Below are 21,417 nucleotides of genomic sequence, written 5' to 3' on the forward strand. Positions count from 1 at the left end.
AACACCTGGGTGTGCGTCTTTACACTGGTGTCAATTCTCCCGCGTTATGATCCCGCTCTGTACTTCATATGCAAAATGCATTTTAGGTTTCATATAACTGTTAACTTTACACTACTAAACCATGAAATAATGTGTATAAAAATATATTTAATGTGTAGAAAATGAATACAAAAAGTTAAATATGAATAACAATAATAATAACATTAATACCCCAAAGAAGAAATGCTAATATTTACATACAATCAAAAATTAATTGGGCCACGTATAAAGTCCATTAATAAAACATAGCATGACATAGTAAAATAAATAAAAGCAGATCCTATAGTATATAGAACCATCCCAGCAATCTTCCACACCTCCTTTTCTGTACTGTAATAAATAAAAGCAGATCCTACAGTATATAGAACCATCCAGCAATCTTCCACACCTCCTTTTCTGTACTGTAATAAATAAAAGCAGATCCTACAGTATATAGAACCATCCAGCAATCTTCCACACCTCCTTTTCTGTACTGTAATAAATAAAAGCAGATCCTATTAGAACCATCCAGCAATCTTCTACACCTCCTTTTCTGTACTGTAATAAATAAAATCAGTGTTGAATGCTTCCTGTCAGACTGATGTACAGACAGTTTTCTGTACCTTTTCCTGCTGTCTTTATGCGGAACTATGCAGGTCTTTCAGGTTAGGTGATCACCTAAAATGCAAAGCGGCCCCAGATGGCCAAGTGCTGGAAGAGCATCTATTTGACTGATTAATTATGTGACTTATAATCGAATAAATTCAAAAGCTTTAAAACTGTATACAAGTAAAACAGTTACAAACTCATTTGGAAACCAAAAAAAAAGGATTTTCAATTCATTGATTAACATGTTTACACTTTGCAGTTAATTTATGGCATTTGTACCCCTACAGGGGGCGCTGTAGGTAAAGAATGTTTGTGTTTAATTGTGAAGCTCCTGCTCCTCTTCACTGTCATCTACTTCCTGAATGATGAGGTCAGTCCCAGAATCCACCGCCAGGTCATCCTCGTCCGTCATCAGCCAGTCTTTCTCCTTGTCATCCTCATCTTCCTCACCCATGCCCATGAGAAGTGCTGACTCACTACTGGCTGTGTCAATCAGGAGGCCTTCACAGCCACTCTCCTGGATGCACTCATTACAGAGCCTGTAGCGGCGTGTGCCCTCACACACAACGCGTCCACTCAGCTCTGTCACGTGACGTTTGCATTTCCGGCACACCAGCTTCCTAGCCTGGTGGATCTGCCAGAAATTAGACAAAGAGCATGGGCATATCATTTAAACACACACACTTTCACATAGAGGCTTAAACACTTAAGCTGACACCCAGTGACATTCACACACGGCATCACCCCTGCCACTGGTTCAGAGCAGCAGAGGGCAGCCCAGTGGCAGCTCTCACCGTCTCAAAGTGGCTTCGCAGGTGCTCCAGGCGGGTGAAGCGCTTGCTGCAGGCCTCACAAGGATATGGCCGCTCACCCGTGTGGCAGCGAAGGTGCCGCTTCAGATCTGCCTTCCGCTTCACCGTGTGCGTGCAGAAGGGACACTTGAAGCGCATTGAAGGGCTGGAGTCTGGGCAGAGAGACTGAAAACTCAAGACAGGGCACGTATCCAGTGGACCTCTAACCCTGATTCAGCATCCACTCTACCATTACACCAGTAATGTGAAAATCCCCAGACCCAGTGCCTAATTAACCATTACACCAGTAATGTGATGGGGATGTGACAATCCCCACACCCAGTGCCTAAATTTACCATTACACCAGTAATGTGATGGAGATATGATAATCCCCACACCCAGTGCCTGATTAACCATTGCACCAGTAATGTGATGGAGATATGATAATCCCCACTTCTTAATTAACCTGTACCACCCACTCTTCACCACCTTATTGTGCATCATGACTTTGGTCACCTTTGTTGAAAACGCCAACAACTCCAACAATTGTGGGTAAAGTGGCGTAGAGCTCATCGGCCTTCTGTGCTTTGCTGGAGGGCGCCCCCTGTTGGTCTGCTATGGATGTGGTCTCCTCCACAGGTAGGCTGCTCCAAGTTCGCCGCCTACCCGATCCTCTGGCAGCACGGTATGCTGTGGATTCTGTCATCTGCTCAACTTTGATGGGCTGGGAAGGTGGAGCCCTCCGCCTTCCTCGTGGGGGAGGCGCGCCCTGGCTTGAGACCTCCGACTTGGGCTCAGCACATAACTCCACCTGGGCAATGGGGGCGTTATCTACCCCCTGGGGGGTGCTGCTCTCCTCTGGTAGGCTGAGGCACTGATCTGCAGTCTCTTTGGCGCTAATATCCAGAGAAGACCTGATGAAGCCCTTGCAAAACCCAATGACATCATTCATCTGCAAGTAGCTGGCGGCTGACATCACCTCAATGACATTGACACTGGTGAGGTCCAGACGACCTGAGTAGACAAAATCCAGAATGACAGAGAAGGTGTCGGCACTGAAGGCCTCAAATGTGGCAGAGACAGGCCTGCCACACTCTGCTCCACCCCGCGCCAACAGCATGCGGAAATAGCCACTGCAGCCAAACAGCACGTTGCGGTGCGCCTTGAACAGTTGTCCCTCCACCAACACATGGCAATCACAGAAGAGTTCCTGTCTCCGCTGCTCATCCAGCTGCTGCAGTAGGCGGCTCTGGTGCTCAGCCATCATATCTGCACCAGATGTTCGCGTCGACTGTCTGGGTGGATGGAGATGAAGGGGCATCAGTAGCAGTGTGTTTCTGCTTTGGGCTTTCTTTTAGACTGCTTACATACATATGGTCATTTTTAACACATGTTGATTGCTTTATAATCCTATTAATCCATCCATTTTCTGTAACCACTTGTCCTTTTCAGGGATGCAGAGATCCAGAGCCTATCCCAGTAGTTATGGATTCAAGGCAGGGAATAACCCAAGACGGGACACCAACCCATAACAGGGCATATACTCACACACTATTTACTGACACACACACGGGCAGTTTGGCAACTGTAATGAACCTCTGCATGTTTTCCCAGTGGAGTACCTAGAGGAAACCCCATGACGACATGGGAAGCCACGGCGGAGACTCGAGCCCTGGTCCCAATGGGGTGAAGCAACAGTACTAACCACCACTAATGTGAATAACATCCTTTGTGAGAATTAGATGTCATAGCATGCGTGGCAGTGTGAAACTGGAAGGGCCAGAGAAGGGAGTGAGTTCTGTGCGGATGTTGATTGTCAAGAGATAAAACATATAATTAAATAAGAGTACCTCTCTTGATATTATTAGGCATATAAAAACAGATAAGTGATATGGCAGAAATTGAATTCTATAGCATTAACAGTTTCATATTTTTCAGAAAGGGTTGGGCTTCATTAATACAGTGTCACCAACTGTCTTCTGTTATTTTGCAGTTATTACTATTAAAAATGCTATAATATCCTACATTATGGTCACTATGTAGCTCGTGGACAGTTGCTTCTGTCTGTGGGACGTCTTCGTTGTGTCCATGAATCCTCTTTGTTCCGTTTCTAATCTTTTGTGCAGGACAATAAAAAGTGTTTCTCGGAGACCCCGCCCCGTAAATGCTCTGCGCCATGATTGGCTGGGCGATCTGTCAGTTAATCCCGTGTGTACACTGAGAGAAGCGACACCCGACTCTGCGGATCGGGCAACGAGGGACACAGAGGAAAATCGCACGACGGAAAACGTACGCGGGCGACCCAGGCTGCATCACAAGCAGGTGGGCAATACACGCCCGTTTCCTAAGATCAGGTAATGAATTAAACAGACGTTTCAGGTTGGTTTATCATGCAGAACTTATACTCACGGGTAGCAAATTACAGATCAAAGCAACCCATGCATATTTGTCCTTTATTGCAATGTGGCTGTCACGCCCTTAATTGTCAGAGGAAGCAGCGCCGAAGGCATGGGCACCCACGAGCTGGCGGCGTGAGTTCCAGTGCAGCCCTGTGGATCTTACAGATACGCCCACTTGGGTAGCTTCCACGGTGTTAAAATAAAAAAAAAATAAAATAAAAAAAAACACAAGTATGCCAGAAACCAGTCAAGCATGCACTGGAAGCTGCAAGATTTACCCCCTTTAAGAAGCAAGGGCTCAGTCAAACGTACGCCCGCATTTGGCGCCCAACGATACCTCTCGGGTACCATGCTTCGTGGGGGGGAGGGGTGCGCATTCCTGACATCCGCCGGACCCGCTGACGCCCTGCAGGCTGCAATGACACCCTCCGCCCTGCCGCAGATCCTCACCCCCCAACAGTCTCAATAGCTATCAATACTTACTGGTGCCCTGGATCGCCGGGTGTCCCCGAAGATCCCTTTGCTCTAATTTCGGATAGCGTTTCCATTTTTACGTCGCTTTTTGGGTCTAGGTGCTTCCTGCTCGGCTGCACAGGGTACACATTCGCTCAGTTCCTGCTCAGCCCTAAAGACCGAAACCCGGTTGTTGGACAAAAGGAGCTGTGCTGACGTGGGTGTTCAGCCGAGCGCCCGGGGGCCGGGAGCCATTTAAAGCACCAGTGTCCCTTTTTAGCGTGGCCCGCCTTTGGACCCGCCAATGTCTTTTAAACCCTGCATGGAAACGACCAATCTTTGCGGTGACTCCATAGCATAAGGATTGTTGATATTTTCTATCGTATCCGTTTAATCTTAAAATAAACTTCTTTAAACGTCTTCTTTTGGTAAATCTCACAACTCGTAAACAAAAGGTAAACAATTCACGTCTTCTTTTGGTAAATCTCACAACTCGTAAACAAAAGGTAAACAAAAGGAAAACAAAAACGTTGAATTTATTAAAGACTAAAAATTATTATCTTCCATTGTTAATGCTTAAAAAACGTTGTAAGGTAGAATTATGGTCACTAACATAAGAGGGAGCGTATGAAATGTATACAAACGCGACCTGGGAGAGAGGGAAGAGAGGGTATGACACCGCGGGACAGGCCGCTCTCGACGGCAGGGACTGGCAAGATACATGGTGGTTTCCCAAAATGGTCCGGTCATTAACAGAAAAAAACATTTCGATAATTATATGAATAATTTCTACTGGGCTTTCGTGTAAATCAATTAAAACATATTAAAATGACAAAATACAGTTTTATCTGGGAAGGGCTTAAACAGGAAACAGTCTACGAAACAATTCTATTGTGACATAAGTCAGCGCCAAAGGTAAGAGATACACTTAAATAAGACGTATTAGAAATCTGTTACAGGAAATTGAGTACATAGGCTACACCAGAGTGGGCAGAGCACATGACTGTACCTCGTCTGCTGTGCTAAGCTAAGATATGCATGGAAAAGAGCACGGATAGTGTTATGACATATACAGACGCGCTGGAATGGAAAGCCTTCAACTGCTCTCTGAAGTGGGGAGCAATACCGTCAGGAGAGGGCGCTATATCCCAGGCGGATAAAAGTTTGAATACAAGGGGGTATACTATACCTGGATGAAATAAGTGTCTGGGATCCAAGTAAATAATCAGTTCGAACCTCCGCTTTCTTGGAGACAATCATGTACACTCGTGATGTCTCTGCCACCCATACGTCTACTGCAGTAGGGGTACAAGTAGCCGATACGCAGACACTGTGCATGCATACTGCATATATACCTACACACAAAGTACGCATGCACGCACAGAGGCCACCATGCATGTAGGATGCACTGCACTATGGGATATACTGTAAGTCTTCGCATAGTTTATCCGAGTGCAGAAGAGTTCCAAATCCAAATGTCATGGTTATAACATTAATATTAATATTACGAACGCTCTGACTACTGGATCCAAAGAGACATACAGTGTGACAGTTTTCAGCTTATTTGTGGATACTTATAAAAGCTACGGGTAACTGTTCAGGAAGACTTCATCCGGGAATTTGTAAACGTTGCGTTAAAAGTACGTGTCATTCACCATCATATGTCGCCAACTTTACTTACAGATACTGGGTTGACATGCACCTGGTAATGGCCAAGATGTGATCAATTAACTACATTCACAAACGCAATTTTTATTTTTTATATTAATTATAATAATTTAACAAACGTAGAAGTTTTTAAAAGCAGCATTTAAAATATATTTTTAATTAAATAAAATTCGTATACCAAATATGGCACTGATTAGTTCCTCGTAATAATGCGAACTAAGCTCTCCTTTGCAGTCGATGTCTGTAACCACACCCAGATGTCGCTGCGACGCCCTTCCCTTTCCGCCGCACGCTCCTGCTTTTTTTATCCCGAGTTTGACCCGAGTTACTATTTCCTCCGGCCGGGTATAAAGTCCCCACGCGTGTCCCACGCAGTCTCTTTTCCCGGCCACAAACAAACGTGAGTGCTTCACTCACCGCTCTTTTATAACTTAAAAAGGAAAAAAAAAAAACATAAAAAAACACAAAACCAACATAAAAATTAAGTACTGGAACACTGAGCAGAAAAAAAAACAAAGCTCTCAAATATATATTCTTTTCTTTCTTAAAGACAACAGAAGGCCTCGGGCACCGCAAGCCTGACGTTTTATGACGGATAATAACAAATATTTAAAAGAGAAGGAAAGCCGAGGACCTGCGAGGCGACGCAGCATCCCAGTTTCGGAGCTGCGACCTGACTCGGCAGACGGTTTTACCCCGGATTGCACAGAGGCACCCGGCGCTCGGCTGTAAGCTGCGCGGTCCGCCGTCCCTTGCGAGTTATGAATACAGCCGCAGCAGGCAGTTACCCCATGGCTTCCCTGTATGTGGGCGACCTGCACCCCGACATCACGGAGGCTATGCTGTACGAGAAATTCAGCCCTGCGGGACCGGTGCTGTCCATCCGAGTGTGTCGCGACATGATCACCCGGCGATCGCTGGGTTACGCCTATGTGAACTTCCAGCAGCCCGCAGACGGTAAGCGGCGCAGAGGCGAGCCCGTCCGAACCGAACCGCGCCCGTGTGCCTGCTTCGCTGTTTGGCTCGCACTCCCGGTTTCCTTCTCCCCAAACGTGCAGCACGCGTGTCGCAGGCGGTGACCGATCGCAGCCGGACAGGTAGGGAGTGGGGGTCACAGGCACGTCACAAAGCTTCACGTCACGTTTGTCAAGGATAAAGTAAACGGTCCCGGAATGTGAGCATCGTGCAGAAATAGGCGACGTGTTTTTATTTTGCAGCACGTTGTCATTTGAGCACATCCTAGCATGTTAAAACGTCTTTCAGTCCCTTATAGAAGTTATAGCATTAAATACAGGCAGAGATTTAAGGTAAGCCTTATTCAGCTAGGCTTTTGCATTCCTACAGTGATGGCACACGTTTAAAATTGCAACATTTTTTGCCCAGTTTTCTTGTTGAACACCTGGTCTGGGTCTGTTTTTTTATACTTAGTCTCTTTCACCCAGAAGCAAATCTCATTACATCAGTTCAGCAATTTTAAAAAAATTGCATCCTGTCCAACCCAAGTGCATACATTTTAGTATAGTTTTTATACTGAATGAAAAAGGCTGAATCAGTCCTGCCCCATGTGTAATTTAAGTTGGCCCTGTCGGTTCTATGGCACAATCTGACAAGTCAAAACTTGCACATTAATCGGTCCCATGTTCAGTGACCCTCAACGCCTCTCTGGAGCCGATCTGCAGACACACACACGCTTGTAATGGGCTCTGTTCCACATATCTGACTGGTAACCCAAAGTGACCTATTTCTGTGCCTATTTAAAGGACGGCCTGCGAGGACACTTTTAGTTCAGCTTTCTTCCCCGGCCTTCCCAGCTCCAAGCTGCCTGCAAGTGACTGGGCTCAGCAACAGCCATGACTGCTTCACCCTGTGTCCTTTATCGGCCCACGAGCATGCTGGCCTGTGATTGGCTGATGGTTCTGTTACACCACACCTGCATGTGTGCCCTGCCATGCTCCTGATTTGCTGTGCTACACTCCCAGCTCAAAGCAGTATCTCAGAATGGCGTCGCTAACATGTGTGAACCTTGGGTAACGCTTTACATTAACTGCACCCTCATAATGCATTCATTATGCATTCATAGAACATCCAGTGCACCTTCATAATGCATTCATAGGCAGCATTTAAGTATACCTTATCCTAACATACCTCAACAGTATACAATAATGACAATCATTATACGATTATAAAGTTTGTCATTATCATATAATGTTCGTTATTAATGTATATTAAAACTGTTAAGATATGTTTTGATTTTCTCGTATATTTACATGCTGCTTATGAGTATGTTCGTAAAACATTCATAAGCAACATGTAAGTATATCAACATACTAACATACCTCATTAAGGTATGTTAGTATGTTGATATACAAATACATTATGAAGGTACACTGAATGCTCTACGAATGCATTATAAAGGCATTATGAGGGTGCAGTTAATGTAAAGCGTTACTGAACGTTGTGATCTAAAGCTGCGCTTCATTTTCTTTTTCCCTTGTTGGCCTGCCTTAATGACCCTCCTTTCACTGGATCACAAAGACATAAAGTTTGGTCATAAGACTTGGAACACGGGTGTTTTGAATGAAGAATTACTATACAGAAGGCTATTTGGTTACGTTTAGATATAATCTGAAGGGTCTGGCTCTAGCAGCCCCGGCCATGTTGGACTAAGGCCTGCAACAGCTGCCCCCAACCCCCATGAACGGAAGAGAAAACTCAAGCCACTGCCCACGGCAGCACATAGCTATGAGTGTCTTCATTGGCTAAATATAGTTGCAGTTTAATGTTGGGCCTGGCCATGCCTGAATGTGAAAAACAGTTCATTTATGCTGTCAGCTTGAGGTTTCAGAGGGGAACAAGGCTGAAATGTAGCAGGAACTCTTTGGCGAACTGCACTTCTCATAAAACAAGACCCATTGTTTTAGCTGTTTTCTCAGACAGCAGAACAGCCACCAGTGATGGTTACTGTCGAGCAAACAAATGATTTGTCTTCTGCATTTTTACTCATAAGCCTTTAATTTCTGGAGCACAAGGTCAATGTAACTTTTTTTATTCCTTTCAACAATGTCACATTCTCAAAATGTGCTCTCCTACAATTCCCTTCAGAACGTTCTGGAAAAGAATCCAGGATTACTGCACCTACTGCCAGCTGGATGTGAAGCACAATCGCTGTGGACTCTGCTGATGTCAGCACACACTGGGCAGTGGCTTCTGTGTATTAGCCTTGTTTAGCTGCAGCACCTGTAGTCTGTGCTGAGCCACAGTCGCAGGGCGTGTTGCTGCAGGCATGTGTACAGCAGACAGTCCAGATAACATGCCCTCCATAGGAGAGTTTCATATGGAGAATTCTAAGCAGAGAATATTGCGTGAGCCTTGTAAAGGAAAAAAAAATACTTTGAAAGAAGAATCATAGTTTGCTAAAGCTGAACTTTAGAAACAAATGCAGCTATTCTGCCTTAAAATTCATGGAAATTGTACTTCATACTACCGCCGTGTTTGTTGCTTTTAACAAACAGCTGTTGTCTTATGTTTTCCAAAATAGCTCTTGTCGGAGCTCATATTCAAAGCAGGTGGCAATGATACATTTCTTTGTGAGGACTTTGGATAGGCTGAAACTGCAGCTGCTGTACAACATTACTGTTATGGACACCTGAAAACAGGTGTTAGAAGACATGAAATGGTTGCAAATGGACATTAAACTTGAGCAACCATCTTAAGCTTATGGGAGTTTTACTTACACAATAATGCTATGAGGCCAGAATGAAAAATGATTAGTTCAGAGAGATAACCAATCAGATTGGAGGTGGGACCAACTAGTCAAATGTCTGGGCCCTGGCTCCTCTAGTTGCTTGGACACACCTACCCTACAATCTGATTGGTTATCTCTCCAAACCAACCAAATTTCGTTCTGCCCTCAGAGCATTTTGTGTAAGTAAAACTCCCACAAGCACTTAGCAAGATCAAGATTAAGATAGATTAAGATTTACTTTATTGATCCCAGAGGGGAATTCTTTTAGGATTAGGTTAGGATGACATGGTTTTGGTTGGTTGGCTCGGATGGGGTTGCTCTGCATGTGCATGATGACATATTTGCCGATGTTTCCTATTTGTGCAGTTGAGTGACATGTGCCTTTCCTACCACTACATTGACTGTGCCCCCCCATAGCTGAACGAGCCCTGGACACCATGAACTTCGATGTGGTGAAAGGGAAACCCATTCGAATCATGTGGTCTCAAAGAGACCCTTCACTCAGGAAATCTGGGGTGGGAAACGTCTTCATCAAAAACCTGGACAAGTCAATTGACAACAAGGCGCTTTATGACACATTTTCTGCCTTTGGGAACATCCTTTCTTGCAAGGTACGTCACTGAGTTGGGGTGCACTTCTGCTAGTGTGGATTGGAGAGTAGGCAGTAGAAAGGCGACTTAATTATTTTCCCCCTGAGGTCCAGATTCCATCAGCCACATAGAGTTCTTAGGGGTATTCCTTTCAGTAAATTTCACCAACCAAGGTGGTCCCACGGTCCAGACCACATTGTATTTCGGTTTGAATGTGGTCCGCCATTTGAGTACCTTTACTGGACCTTCACAATATCTACATCAGTCCAATATGAGGCATTAGACAACTATAAGTTTAGCATATGAGGGCGTATCAGTTAATGATACTGCCGAAAAATGTCTGGGCTGACCACTCTGAAAATGGTGATTCTGGGAGTGAAAGTGGAGGTACCTAACGACCGCAAGTGGAGCACCATCATCTCTGTGGTGTTATACTGAGGTCTGCAGCTGTATGTGCCTTCAGTGACAGGCAGAGGCCACATCAGTGGTCAGGCTGTCTGCTTACCTCACCTTGTGTTCCCAGACGGCTCAGTGCCAGAAATTGGGTAATATTAGAACAACATATTAGTGCTGTGTTTGAGACATGATGTCATAATCAGGTTTTTACTGGAAGACTGGAATAGTGATGAGATGATGACAGAGGGTAGGTTGAGGTCCTCTCTTGTCCCTTAGTGGTGGTATGTTTGATCTTTTACCCCTATTTAGGTGTGCTTGTTCTCGAACACAGAACAGGACCTATTAGCCAACAGATCTGTTTTTTCCTAAAAGGTCGTGTGTGATGAGAATGGATCAAAAGGATATGCATTCGTGCATTTTGAGACACAGGATGCAGCTGACCGCGCCATTGAGAAGATGAACGGCATGCTGCTCAACGACCGCAAGGTGTGAGTGTCCTGCAGCTGAGTACCGGGCGGCTCTACGCCTACACTTACGAGGATCAGCTGAGTACCGGGCGGCTCTAAGCCTACACTTACGAGGATCAGCTGAGTACCGGGCGGCTCTAAGCCTACACTTACGAGGATCAGCTGAGTACCGGGCGGCTCTAAGCCTACACTTACGAGGATCAGCTGAGTACCGGGCGGCTCTAAGCCTACACTTACGAGGATCAGCTGAGTACCGGGCGGCTCTACGCCTACACTTACGAGGATCAGCTGAGTACCGGGCGGCTCTAAGCCTACACTTACGAGGATCAGCTGAGTACCGGGCGGCTCTAAGCCTACACTTACGAGGATCAGCTGAGTACCGGGCGGCTCTAAGCCTACACTTACGAGGATCAGCTGAGTACCGGGCGGCTCTAAGCCTACACTTACGGTGATCAGCTGAGTACCGGGGGGCTCGAGGCCTGCACTTACGATGATCAGCTGAGTACCGGGGGGCTCGAGGCCTGCACTTACGATGATCAGCTGAGTACTGGCGGGCTCGAGGCCTGCACTTATGTACTTATGATATGGATCATTCCTTCTATCTCCCAATCAATAATGTCAAAAACAATTGCAAATGGAGAACAGCCAGTGCATGCAAGTCTGTGAGCCTCAATGATGAGTGTGTGGTACTGAGCATGGTGTTTACACGGTTATGCCATTGTCTCATTTGCACTGCATGGTTTTACATATTGTATGGAGGCAGCAGAAGGTCCTGCTTGTTGAGGTGTCCCTCAGCAATCCTCAAGCTGCCCTTCTGTCTGTCTGTCTGTCTGTGTAATCCCAGTTGTGTGTTTTAGTGATGGATGGAGTGCAGAAATGCAATGCTGGAGTTACGGAATGGGAAAGGCCTGCATAGCAGGTACAGTCTGACCCCAGCACAGGTACAGTCTGACCCCAGTGAGTCTCTCTAGAGGACCTTACTGTGGTCCTAATATCAGATCTTTATGTCTCCCTGTCTCATCACCCCAAGCATCAGAGGAGGATTTTTCTGTGGGCTGCGTTGTTGGTCTGTATGTAGCAGCATGTGACCTTGACATTCCGTTTGCCAGAATGTGCATCGTTTGTGCTGCTGTGATGCTTATGTTCAGCCACCTTTCCAGTCCTTTCTTGCGTGAACGTGAATTGACTTCACTTAGTCCTGCTTAAGACTGAAGTCACTACCGCTGCAATGCCGCAGCTGCCCTGACGGTTTATCCTGATTTTTTTCTTTTAAACTTCTTTTAAAACTATTTCTTTAAAAAAGTAGAAATAGTCTTTGAAATTGATTCTGTTGAGCTGGACTGTTATGTTGGATCGTTTTTCCAATTTCCAGGTTTGTGGGACGTTTCAAATCTCGAAAGGAGAGGGAGGCAGAGCTAGGAGCCAAAGCCAAGGAATTTACCAATGTATACATAAAAAACTTTGGGGAGGATATGGATGACAACAGGCTGAAGGAGTTGTTTGACAAGTATGGTAAGTCCTGGGGGAGAAGCTAGTGCAGAGACCGGTTCAGAATAATTCCCATACCGCAATAATATGTTCATGAATGCACTAAAACGTGGTATGGCTATCAGCTGAAGTAGCATGGCACACGATTCACTTTGCCCAGCACGAGAAAGGCCAAGCAAAGGCCACTGCTCCATGCCCTTGTTAACCTTCCACTTGTACTTTTGCCAGGAAAAACACTCAGTGTGAAAGTGATGACCGATCCGATGGGAAAATCGAGAGGCTTTGGCTTTGTAAGCTATGAGAAGCATGAAGATGCTAACCAGGTACATTAGCTGTACTGTACCCACTGAAGGAGGATTGTGGGCTAAGGAGACGAAGGCATTGGTACCGAACAACACAGCTTCAAATCTGACTCTTAATCCAGACCCATAGTCAATAAATCTGCTGGTTGTTTGGCTTTGATGGTATTATTTCAGATAGGAAATGTGTGTAAGCAGCTGGGTGGTAACTGGGCTTAGTTATGCAAAGATGGTGACTTAGGTGGCAGAAACAGGGCTCCACAACTTGACCCAGATGGTTGGGTGTCTTCAATGAGGGCGCAGGCTGTGGAGGAGATGAACGGCACAGAACTCAATGGCAAGACTGTGTTTGTGGGCCGTGCCCAGAAGAAGATGGAACGGCAGGCGGAACTGAAGAGGAAATTTGAACAACTAAAACAGGAGAGGCTCAGTCGCTATCAGGTATCACACTAAACATTAACATTTTAACATACATTTAAAAGGCATATATTACCCAAGATGGGTTTCATCTTCTAACGTCACAATTGCCTGGTAAGAGTGTGATTAGCGTGTGTTTTCACAGATGTCTAACAATGATCTCGTTCTGCGTTTAGGGTGTCAACCTTTACATCAAGAACCTAGATGACACTATTGATGATGAGAAACTGCGCAAAGAGTTTTCCCCATTTGGATCCATCACTAGTGCTAAGGTGAGGTGAACTCTTTGACCTGCAGGCATGTGTCTGAGTTGGTGGCTTCAGAAAGCAGGGGAGAGTAGCCCAGACAGAGATGAGATTTTGGTCAGCTGCTCCTTGTCTCACAAGCTGCCTCACCCTAGGTGATGCTGGAAGATGGCCGGTCCAAGGGGTTTGGGTTTGTGTGCTTCTCATCTCCTGAGGAAGCCACAAAGGCTGTGACAGAGATGAATGGGCGCATCGTGGGATCCAAGCCATTGTATGTGGCTCTGGCACAGCGCAAAGAGGAACGCAAGGCCCACCTCACTAACCAATACATGCAGCGCATTGCAGGCATGCGGGCAATGCCCGCTAATGCCATCATCAACCAGTTTCAGCCGGCCACTGGCTACTTCATGCCTGCTGTTCCACAGGTGAGTTAAACTTCAGTCATGGTTCAGTCATTTTATGTCTTCTATTAACAAGTGTCTTTAAAAGAGAATGTTCCCTCCTATAAATCCCTTACAGGCACAAAACAGGACAACTTACTATGCCCCTAATCAGCTGGCACAGATGCGACCTAACCCCCGCTGGCAGCAGCAAGGAGGTCGAGCCCAAGGTGAGAGGGCCGACCTTCATTCTAAGGATGCTTGCAGATGCCCAGAATGCTGAAAAGGTGCTGATCTGTGTGTCTGTATTTCCCAGGTGGATTTCAGGGTATCCCTAATTCACTGCGTCAGGCTGGTCCACGTGCCAACCTGCGGCACCTCACACCAAGCACTAATTCACAGAGCCCTCGGGGTATGCCAGCTGGGGCGCAGAGAGTGGGTGAGTAGGAGGCACAAGGAAACTAGCTTGGCACAGAAAGTGGGTGAGTAGGAAGCGCAGGGAAACTAGCTTGGCACAGAGAGTGGTGAGAAGGAAGGCCAGGGTAACTAGCTTGGCACAGAGAGTGGGTGAGAAGGAAGGCCAGGGTAACTAGCTTGGCACAGAGAATGGGTGAGAAGGAAGGCCAGGGTAACTAGCTTGGCACAGAGAGTGGGTGAGAAGGAAGGCCAGGGTAACTAGCTTGGCACAGAGAGTGGGTGAGAAGGAAGGCCAGGGTAACTAGCTTGGCACAGAGAGTGGGTGAGTAGGAAGCGCAGGGAAACTAGCTTGGCATAGGGTGCAAAAAGAGCTACAGAGATTGGGGTGGATTTTGACTGTGGACATAAAGAATAACCTGGAAGAAGCTGTTCGACTGGTAGAGCTACTTCACCTTAGCACTAGTCTACAGTCTTACATTTACAGTTTTTTCCTCAATTTACCCACTGTAATGTTCACATTTGTCACCATCATGGAAAAGAGGCGAACTGACCCTGATTGAGTCTCATTTTCCTTTCCACTAGGAGGCAGCAGTCAGCCGCTGGGTCCGCGGCCTAGCATGGGCATACCCAGCCCACGCGCAGTGCCACCCTACAAGTATGCCACCAGCGTGCGGAGCACACAGAACCAGGTGGTGCAGCCTGTGGCCCTGCAGCAGGTGAGGGCAGCCGGGCCGGTAGCTTTGAGACTTTCTTTATCGAATGGAGTTTTGAGACGCTTCTTTATCGAATGGATGCCATAAGTACAATACAGCTGTGGACCCTACTCTGTAGCCAGATGTGCACCTCCCCAGAAATATAACTACACATCATGGTGATGCAGACCACAAGTCCTTTTTTATGGGAGCAAAGACAGTGTACATCCCAGATGTACTTATACTGCTGATTTGAAATGGAAACATTATTTATATCTAGCCTTAAATAACCCACCCTAGGCATCACAGCAACAGATGTACAAAACATTCAGGATGACAGCGCCAATTTCACTTACCTCCATTAAGTTTAATCGTACTTTACAAGACTAAAAAAATAAGAATTAGTATAGATACTAACTTTAGAAAGGAAAATGCATAGCAAGTGACTTTGTTGCAGCTCAGCATTTCCACAAATTTGTCTATGGGAAGTTTGGAGCAATGCAAATGTAATCAGGACTTGATAAATGGATACTTTGTTAAATGTTTGTTTTCTGTTTCAGTTGCATAATTCAGCAGTTGAATACATTGCAGGGAGGGAAGACAATAAATGCAACATCCAAACCTATGTATCACCTAGCGGCAGTGTAATTACTGAATGATAGACACACCAGTGCACAAATATAAATGCTTGCAACAGCATAGGCCACTTGCGTAGGTCATGGCATAGGCTCGACGTGGGAGTATAAAATGGCCTTTTAGCCTTTAGTGGCGTTCGCAGAGAGTGCACTGAACCTGACCGCATCCTCTGTCCTCAGCCGCAAGCCGCCGTTCACGTCCAGGGCCAGGAGCCGCTAACTGCCTCCATGCTGGCTGCAGCCCCACCTCAGGAACAGAAACAGATGCTGGGTGAGTGACAGCAGATACCATGAAGGCTGTGGTGTGATCAGAGGTGGCAGCTACCATATGAAGGGGTAGTAGTATGACTTATTTTTCTATTTCGGTTTGTTTCTAACGGTGTCTTCTGTCCCGTTCTTTAACCTACTAGGTGAGCGCTTGTTCCCCCTGATCCAAGCGATGCACCCCAGCCTGGCTGGGAAGATTACTGGAATGCTTCTGGAGATTGACAACTCCGAGCTACTACATATGCTCGAGTCCCATGAATCTCTACGTTCCAAGGTAAAAGCAACACTTTTTCTGTACACCGTGTGTAGGAGGTGAGGGGTCGGCTTTACCCGGATGCCCTGCGTGGGAGGTGAGGGGTCAAGTTTACACTGATGCCGTGCGTGGGACGTGAGTGGTCGGCTTTACCCGGATGCCGTGCGTGGGATGTGAGGGGTCGGCTTTACGCGGATGCCGTGCTTGGGATGTGAGGGGTCGGCTTTACGCAGATGCCGTGCGCGGGATGTGAGGGGTCGGCTTGCGCATGCGTAGGATTTCCAGGTCAGCATGCATTCCTGCTGCAGATTATCAGGTGTGTGCCTTTCACATCTGTATTACATTCATGCTGTCCAGGTGGAGGAGGCTGTTGCTGTACTTCAGGCTCACCAAGCGAAGAAGGACGCCACCCAGAAAGCGGGGGTTCTCGCTGCGGCCGGCACGGCTCCCCCTTCATGACGCCTCTCTGGCAGCGGAGGTGCGTATTTCCTGTACATTGTCCACAAAGCCGTACTCACCTAGCTGACAGTCACTGATCATGATTTTATCTTGTGGAAATTCGGTTTAGGCTGCTGTTTGGGACACAACCCCTGACCATGTCCTGTTTGCCATTGGGTTCATGGGCTGACATTGAGTGTTCAGGACATTGAGTATTCAGTGACAATGGTCGTCATTCACTAATATCAAGTTTTTTCTTAAATTCGTTCTTGACAAAGGTCTCAAGAAGGTCCTAAGAAGAGTCTACATCAGAGTCGTGACGTGTTCTTAAAATGCAGAATCATTTGCAAATTTGTTCTTATTATGATGAATCCCACTGTCCTTGTGAATTGAAAGCGTGTGCCAGTTGTTACTAATTACCATGGGTAAATGCCACACCAATGCCCATAATAGGGCATGAGACTAAAGGGTCTATGTGCAAGGGTGTGGGAAGAGAGCTGCTGAGTGTGCTGCAGCGCCCCTTAATGTTTGAGTCTGGATCATATTTGACACTAGCACTGGTGCATACAATTTTTCATTTTAAATGCCTATGTGTATTATGGGGATGTTGAAGGGGATAATACAGTGGTACCTCAGAACTCGAACTTAATCCGTTCAGAACTCCGGATCGAATACTAAAAAGTTCGGGTTCTGATAGAATTTTCCCCATAAGAAATAATGGAAAAACAATTAATTGGTTCCTGGCCCAAAAAAATTACACCTAAATATGTTTTTCTTAGCATTTAAACAAAAAATGAACCGGATAAAACAAGAGCAGCATATACCGTACTAAACACATCTAAGGACATTTATCAAAACAGTAATTTGTAAAGAAAATAAATGTATCCAATGTGTAAAGTAAAAAATAAAAACCAATGTGTCCTGCTCCGATTGTCCCCTCCTTCCATGTGCCACGCCCCCTCGTTAACCCCGTGTATAATCCCCGTGTAATCAGCTGTTTCTGGTTGTTGTCATGAGTCATCTGTATTTCGTCCGCATTTAAGTTAGTTTCCCCAGTCCATTCATTGTATTGTCCGTCTGCGTTTTGCCTGCCTTACCTGTAATTAAACCCCGTATTCCCCGATACCCTGACGTCTGCGTCTTTGTCTCCGTTCCGTCCCCTATCGGCAGGACAATATTATTATAATTAAATGTATTAATGGTTTATTATAAATATTAAAATAATTAATAAGAAATCTTTATTTTTAAATGTATTTTATTATATAATAATTACTGTTACTGTCTATCATTGTCTAAATGTATTTTTACTTTCTAAATATATGTATTCAGCTTGTGTAAACATGCACGATGATATCACAGTGAATGCGAGGCTGAGCCTGAAGTGTTACCCTTTGTTTCCGCTGAGAGACGTGCCGCGTGACTCATTTCCCCGTGCGTACATGTTATCTTAGGTCGGTGTTCACGGTTTGACTTCTGAGATTCAGATCGAATTCTAGGTATTTTTTTTCCGAACTGGTTGGTTCGACTTTTAAGAAATTCAAGTTCTAATGAGTTTGAGAATGGAGGTACCACTGTACTTTTAAGTTTTAATAAAGGAAAATGTAGTAATAAATGCAGTCTCACTATTGTAAACCCTTACCGACAAGTTATCCCCATGCTTCTAGACGTGTGCACACACAGAAATTAAGACAAAAAGCTGCGAGAGAGAAGTCAAGGATGCCAAAATAGAAAGTCTAAGGATGCTGGAGCAGCCGACTCCAAATTTAAGGGAAACTTCAGGGGTTCTGAAGTGGAGGCGCTGCAGCAGGAAGCGAACAGCAAATGCATCATATTTAGCAGCATCAGTGGTCGATATAAAATAAAAAAGATGCATGGGATGCTATTACTTTAATTAATAATTGTTAAACAATAGTAATAATAATAATTGATTTTAATTATTGTAATTTTAAAAATATATAACTAAAAAATTTAACTAAGCACAATAAGTAATTATTTTGCACAAGCTTGTCAGCACTCAAATGTGCATAAGTGCGCTTTTGCGTGTGCAAAGATTCTGTTCTTACCTAAGAACAAATCCCAAATAAGACAACATTGATGAATGTCAGAATATTTGTGAAAACTCTGTTAAATTTCTCATAATAATAATAATAATAATAGTAAGAAGAAGAAGAATTAAATGACACTTCATTGATCCCAGTGGGGAGATTTTCTTTTCGCCCACCCAGTCTTGTTCTCCATGACAGACAGACACAAACACAGACTTATTAAAAATGGTTGGTAAGTGAGCCTCAGTATTTCTGTTTTTGGAGACTCCTGCACCATTTCTCAACATATTAATCCATAGAGATTATATAAAATATGATACGAAATTATTCTTCTAAAGGTTTTTGACGCCCAGCAGGTCAGAGTAACCGAGGGAGCGTCTGTTATGATTAGGGGATCCTGCCGTGAAAAGCCCGTCTGCAAAGACGTCTAAGTTTGTTCTTCTCTTTCAGGAATCCTGGAACAGAAAGACGGGTGAACATAGAAATTGTGAAAACAAGTAATACTTGTACAGAAGTAGTTAGGTATTTTAAAATATTTTAATACAGTCTTCATAAAAACAAGGATTAGTGGACTTAATTTGAAAATAACCCCCTCGCTTTGAGGCCAAGATGGGTCAATTTTCTATAAGAAAAACTGATGAATTTTTTGAATGTCTAATGTTTTGACTGGGGCTTCTTGCTCCCATAATACCCTGAATGGCCAATAAAAGGGATGCAAGTAACACAGAATCGCTTGTGGGTCTCATTCATTTCACATCACAGTAATAGCAAACCTGCAGTTTCAGCACCAGTAAAATGACTGTTACCAAGTGCAGCTCTTATTCTGTGGCCGTACCACATACTGACCACATGAGGTCCCCATAAGGTCCCCATGGAGCACTGAAAAAGCAGGCTTAATGCTGGAAGAGGCAGTGCAACTAAGTCAAAGGTTGAAGGGCCCTCATGCTCCTATCTAATATGTATTTAATATACACTGTGTTCAGAATTGTTAGACAAGAACCCTCCCATTGGCTGTTCTATGCAGTCCACTTTACCAAGCTAAGTGTCCTGAGTAGCCATCTTTCTTCTCAACAATCATTGGGGGCCTGTGGTCCATTGAACCGGTCAAGTTCTTGATTTGATCCTGTCCTATATCAGTTGAGTCAGCTAGGACCACATCCCAGACACTGCTCTAAGAAGGGTACTGCTTCCCACCTTGGTAAACCTCACACTTCAGTAAGGACCAATAGTTCTCAATGGAGGTTGAGTCAGGCAATGAAGGGGGGCCTAGTTATAATTCAGTCATCTCTCAAGCCTTAAGCAATCTAAGGAATACTTTGATGCATAGGAAGGGGCAACATCCTGCATGAATATCACCTTTTAGAAAGCTACTGACTTCTTCTTGTGCAAGTGTTGGAAGAAGGTATCATATAGAAATTGGCTGTAGATCTTGAGGTAAATTTTTACACCATCTGCATGTCAGAAAGGTCTGGCAAGTTCATCACCGATAACTGCAGCCCACGCCATCACTCCTCCAGAAGGTGGCCATCCACTGGCCCGTCCATTGAGTCACTTTCATCTCATCTGTCCACCAAACCTCTGTAACATCCGTCTTGACATGGGTTTGTGGCCATTCTTGATGCTTTAGCTTGCATGTCTTATTGAGTGGAGGTCACGTTTCAGCCTTTGTGACCTTAGCAATGTCACGCAGCATACAGTACCTAGTACTACCGGAAACTCCATTCAGATTTCAGTTTTGAAAAATGGGGGTTTTTGGTGCTGAAGGATTTCTGGAAGTCTCCCTTTAATTTGACACAATCATTAGCAAATCGTCACTACGTTTTTTCCATCCTCTTTGACCGTTAGCCACGGAACACTTGACTGCACGGTGAATACATTTTAAAAGCCTCACTAACTACAACAACATTTATGAAACAACTTCCACAGTCCTTCAGCCTTACATCTGAAGCGTTGTGTATAAATGAACTTGAACAGGTGACTGCAAACATGGATAAATCCCTGAGATCTTGTATCTCCACTTAAGAAGATAAAGCATAGAGATAAGAAACCTGCCCCCTGGTACTCTGATCATACACGTGAACTCAAACAGGCATCACGCAAGCTAGAGCGCAAATGGCGCTCAACTAAACTAGAAGTTTTCAAATCTGCATGGAAAGAGAGCCTGTCTAAATACAGACAAGCACTAGTGACTGCTAGGTTTGTGTATCTCTCCAGATTAATAGAAAGGAAACAAAACCAATCCAAAATTCCTATTTGAATCCGTGGCTAGGTTAACACAGAATTCTCCATTAAACTCGCAAGTCCCACAATCTCTTAAGAGTAATGACTTTATTACATTCTTTAATGGTAAAATAACTAAGATTAGACAGACCATCCAGTGCACGTCCTTAGCTACCTATGACTGCCAGACTCCTGCTAGTCTTATGCCTATCAATAATGAGACTTTTGAATCTTTCATTCCTATAAAACACTCAGAAGTCCAGAGTTTAATTTGAGCAATGGAACGTCTGATTCTGTACTTTGGAGCTGTGGTCAACGGGAGGCTATACTGGATTTCAAACGTTAACAAGTAATGATCTGAGAGCAGAGGACTCTGAGGCATAATAGATACATGTTCCACCAAGATGCCATGGCTAATAATCAAATCAAGGGTATGGTTACAGGCATGAGTAGGCCCGACTACATTCTGACATACACCTAGAGAG

The 21,417-nt window shown here is 44.9% G+C and overlaps 2 protein-coding genes across 4 annotated transcripts in view; one reads left to right on the forward strand and one right to left on the reverse strand.

The window, feature by feature from the left end:
• Window positions 1-127: 127 nt before the first annotated feature.
• The window catches only part of zbtb8a (zinc finger and BTB domain containing 8A), a 31,929-nt gene continuing 10,639 nt past the window's right edge, over window positions 128-21,417 (reverse strand). Inside the window, exons 1-4 of one of the 3 annotated variants that reach the window (XM_023802064.2) lie at window positions 15,872-16,009; window positions 1,935-2,713; window positions 1,422-1,591; window positions 128-1,261 (exon numbers count right to left, since the gene is read on the reverse strand). In XM_023802064.2, the coding sequence (XP_023657832.1) occupies window positions 944-1,261; window positions 1,422-1,591; window positions 1,935-2,713; window positions 15,872-15,876 (1,272 nt within the window). In that variant the 5' untranslated portion in view covers window positions 15,877-16,009 and the 3' untranslated portion in view covers window positions 128-943. Of the gene's footprint in view, window positions 1,262-1,421; window positions 1,592-1,934; window positions 2,714-4,300; window positions 6,259-15,871; window positions 16,010-21,417 lie in introns of those variants that run through there. The other 2 variants (XM_023802063.2, XM_072698868.1) reach the window with 2 other exon arrangements.
• On the forward strand, window positions 6,327-19,441 carry pabpc4 (poly(A) binding protein, cytoplasmic 4 (inducible form)). The gene is made up of 15 exons (XM_023802061.1): window positions 6,327-6,895; window positions 10,101-10,294; window positions 11,042-11,157; window positions 12,509-12,648; window positions 12,853-12,947; window positions 13,227-13,364; window positions 13,517-13,612; window positions 13,741-14,010; window positions 14,105-14,195; window positions 14,282-14,404; window positions 14,965-15,098; window positions 15,890-15,980; window positions 16,120-16,250; window positions 16,587-16,707; window positions 19,163-19,441. The coding sequence occupies exons 1-14, from the start codon at window positions 6,700-6,702 to the stop codon at window positions 16,686-16,688; spliced, it is 1,917 nt and encodes a 638-aa protein (XP_023657829.1). The 5' UTR covers window positions 6,327-6,699; the 3' UTR covers window positions 16,689-16,707; window positions 19,163-19,441.

Source organism: Paramormyrops kingsleyae, chromosome 14 (assembly GCF_048594095.1).
Source record: "Paramormyrops kingsleyae isolate MSU_618 chromosome 14, PKINGS_0.4, whole genome shotgun sequence".
In the NCBI taxonomy this organism is placed as follows: domain Eukaryota; kingdom Metazoa; phylum Chordata; class Actinopteri; order Osteoglossiformes; family Mormyridae; genus Paramormyrops; species Paramormyrops kingsleyae.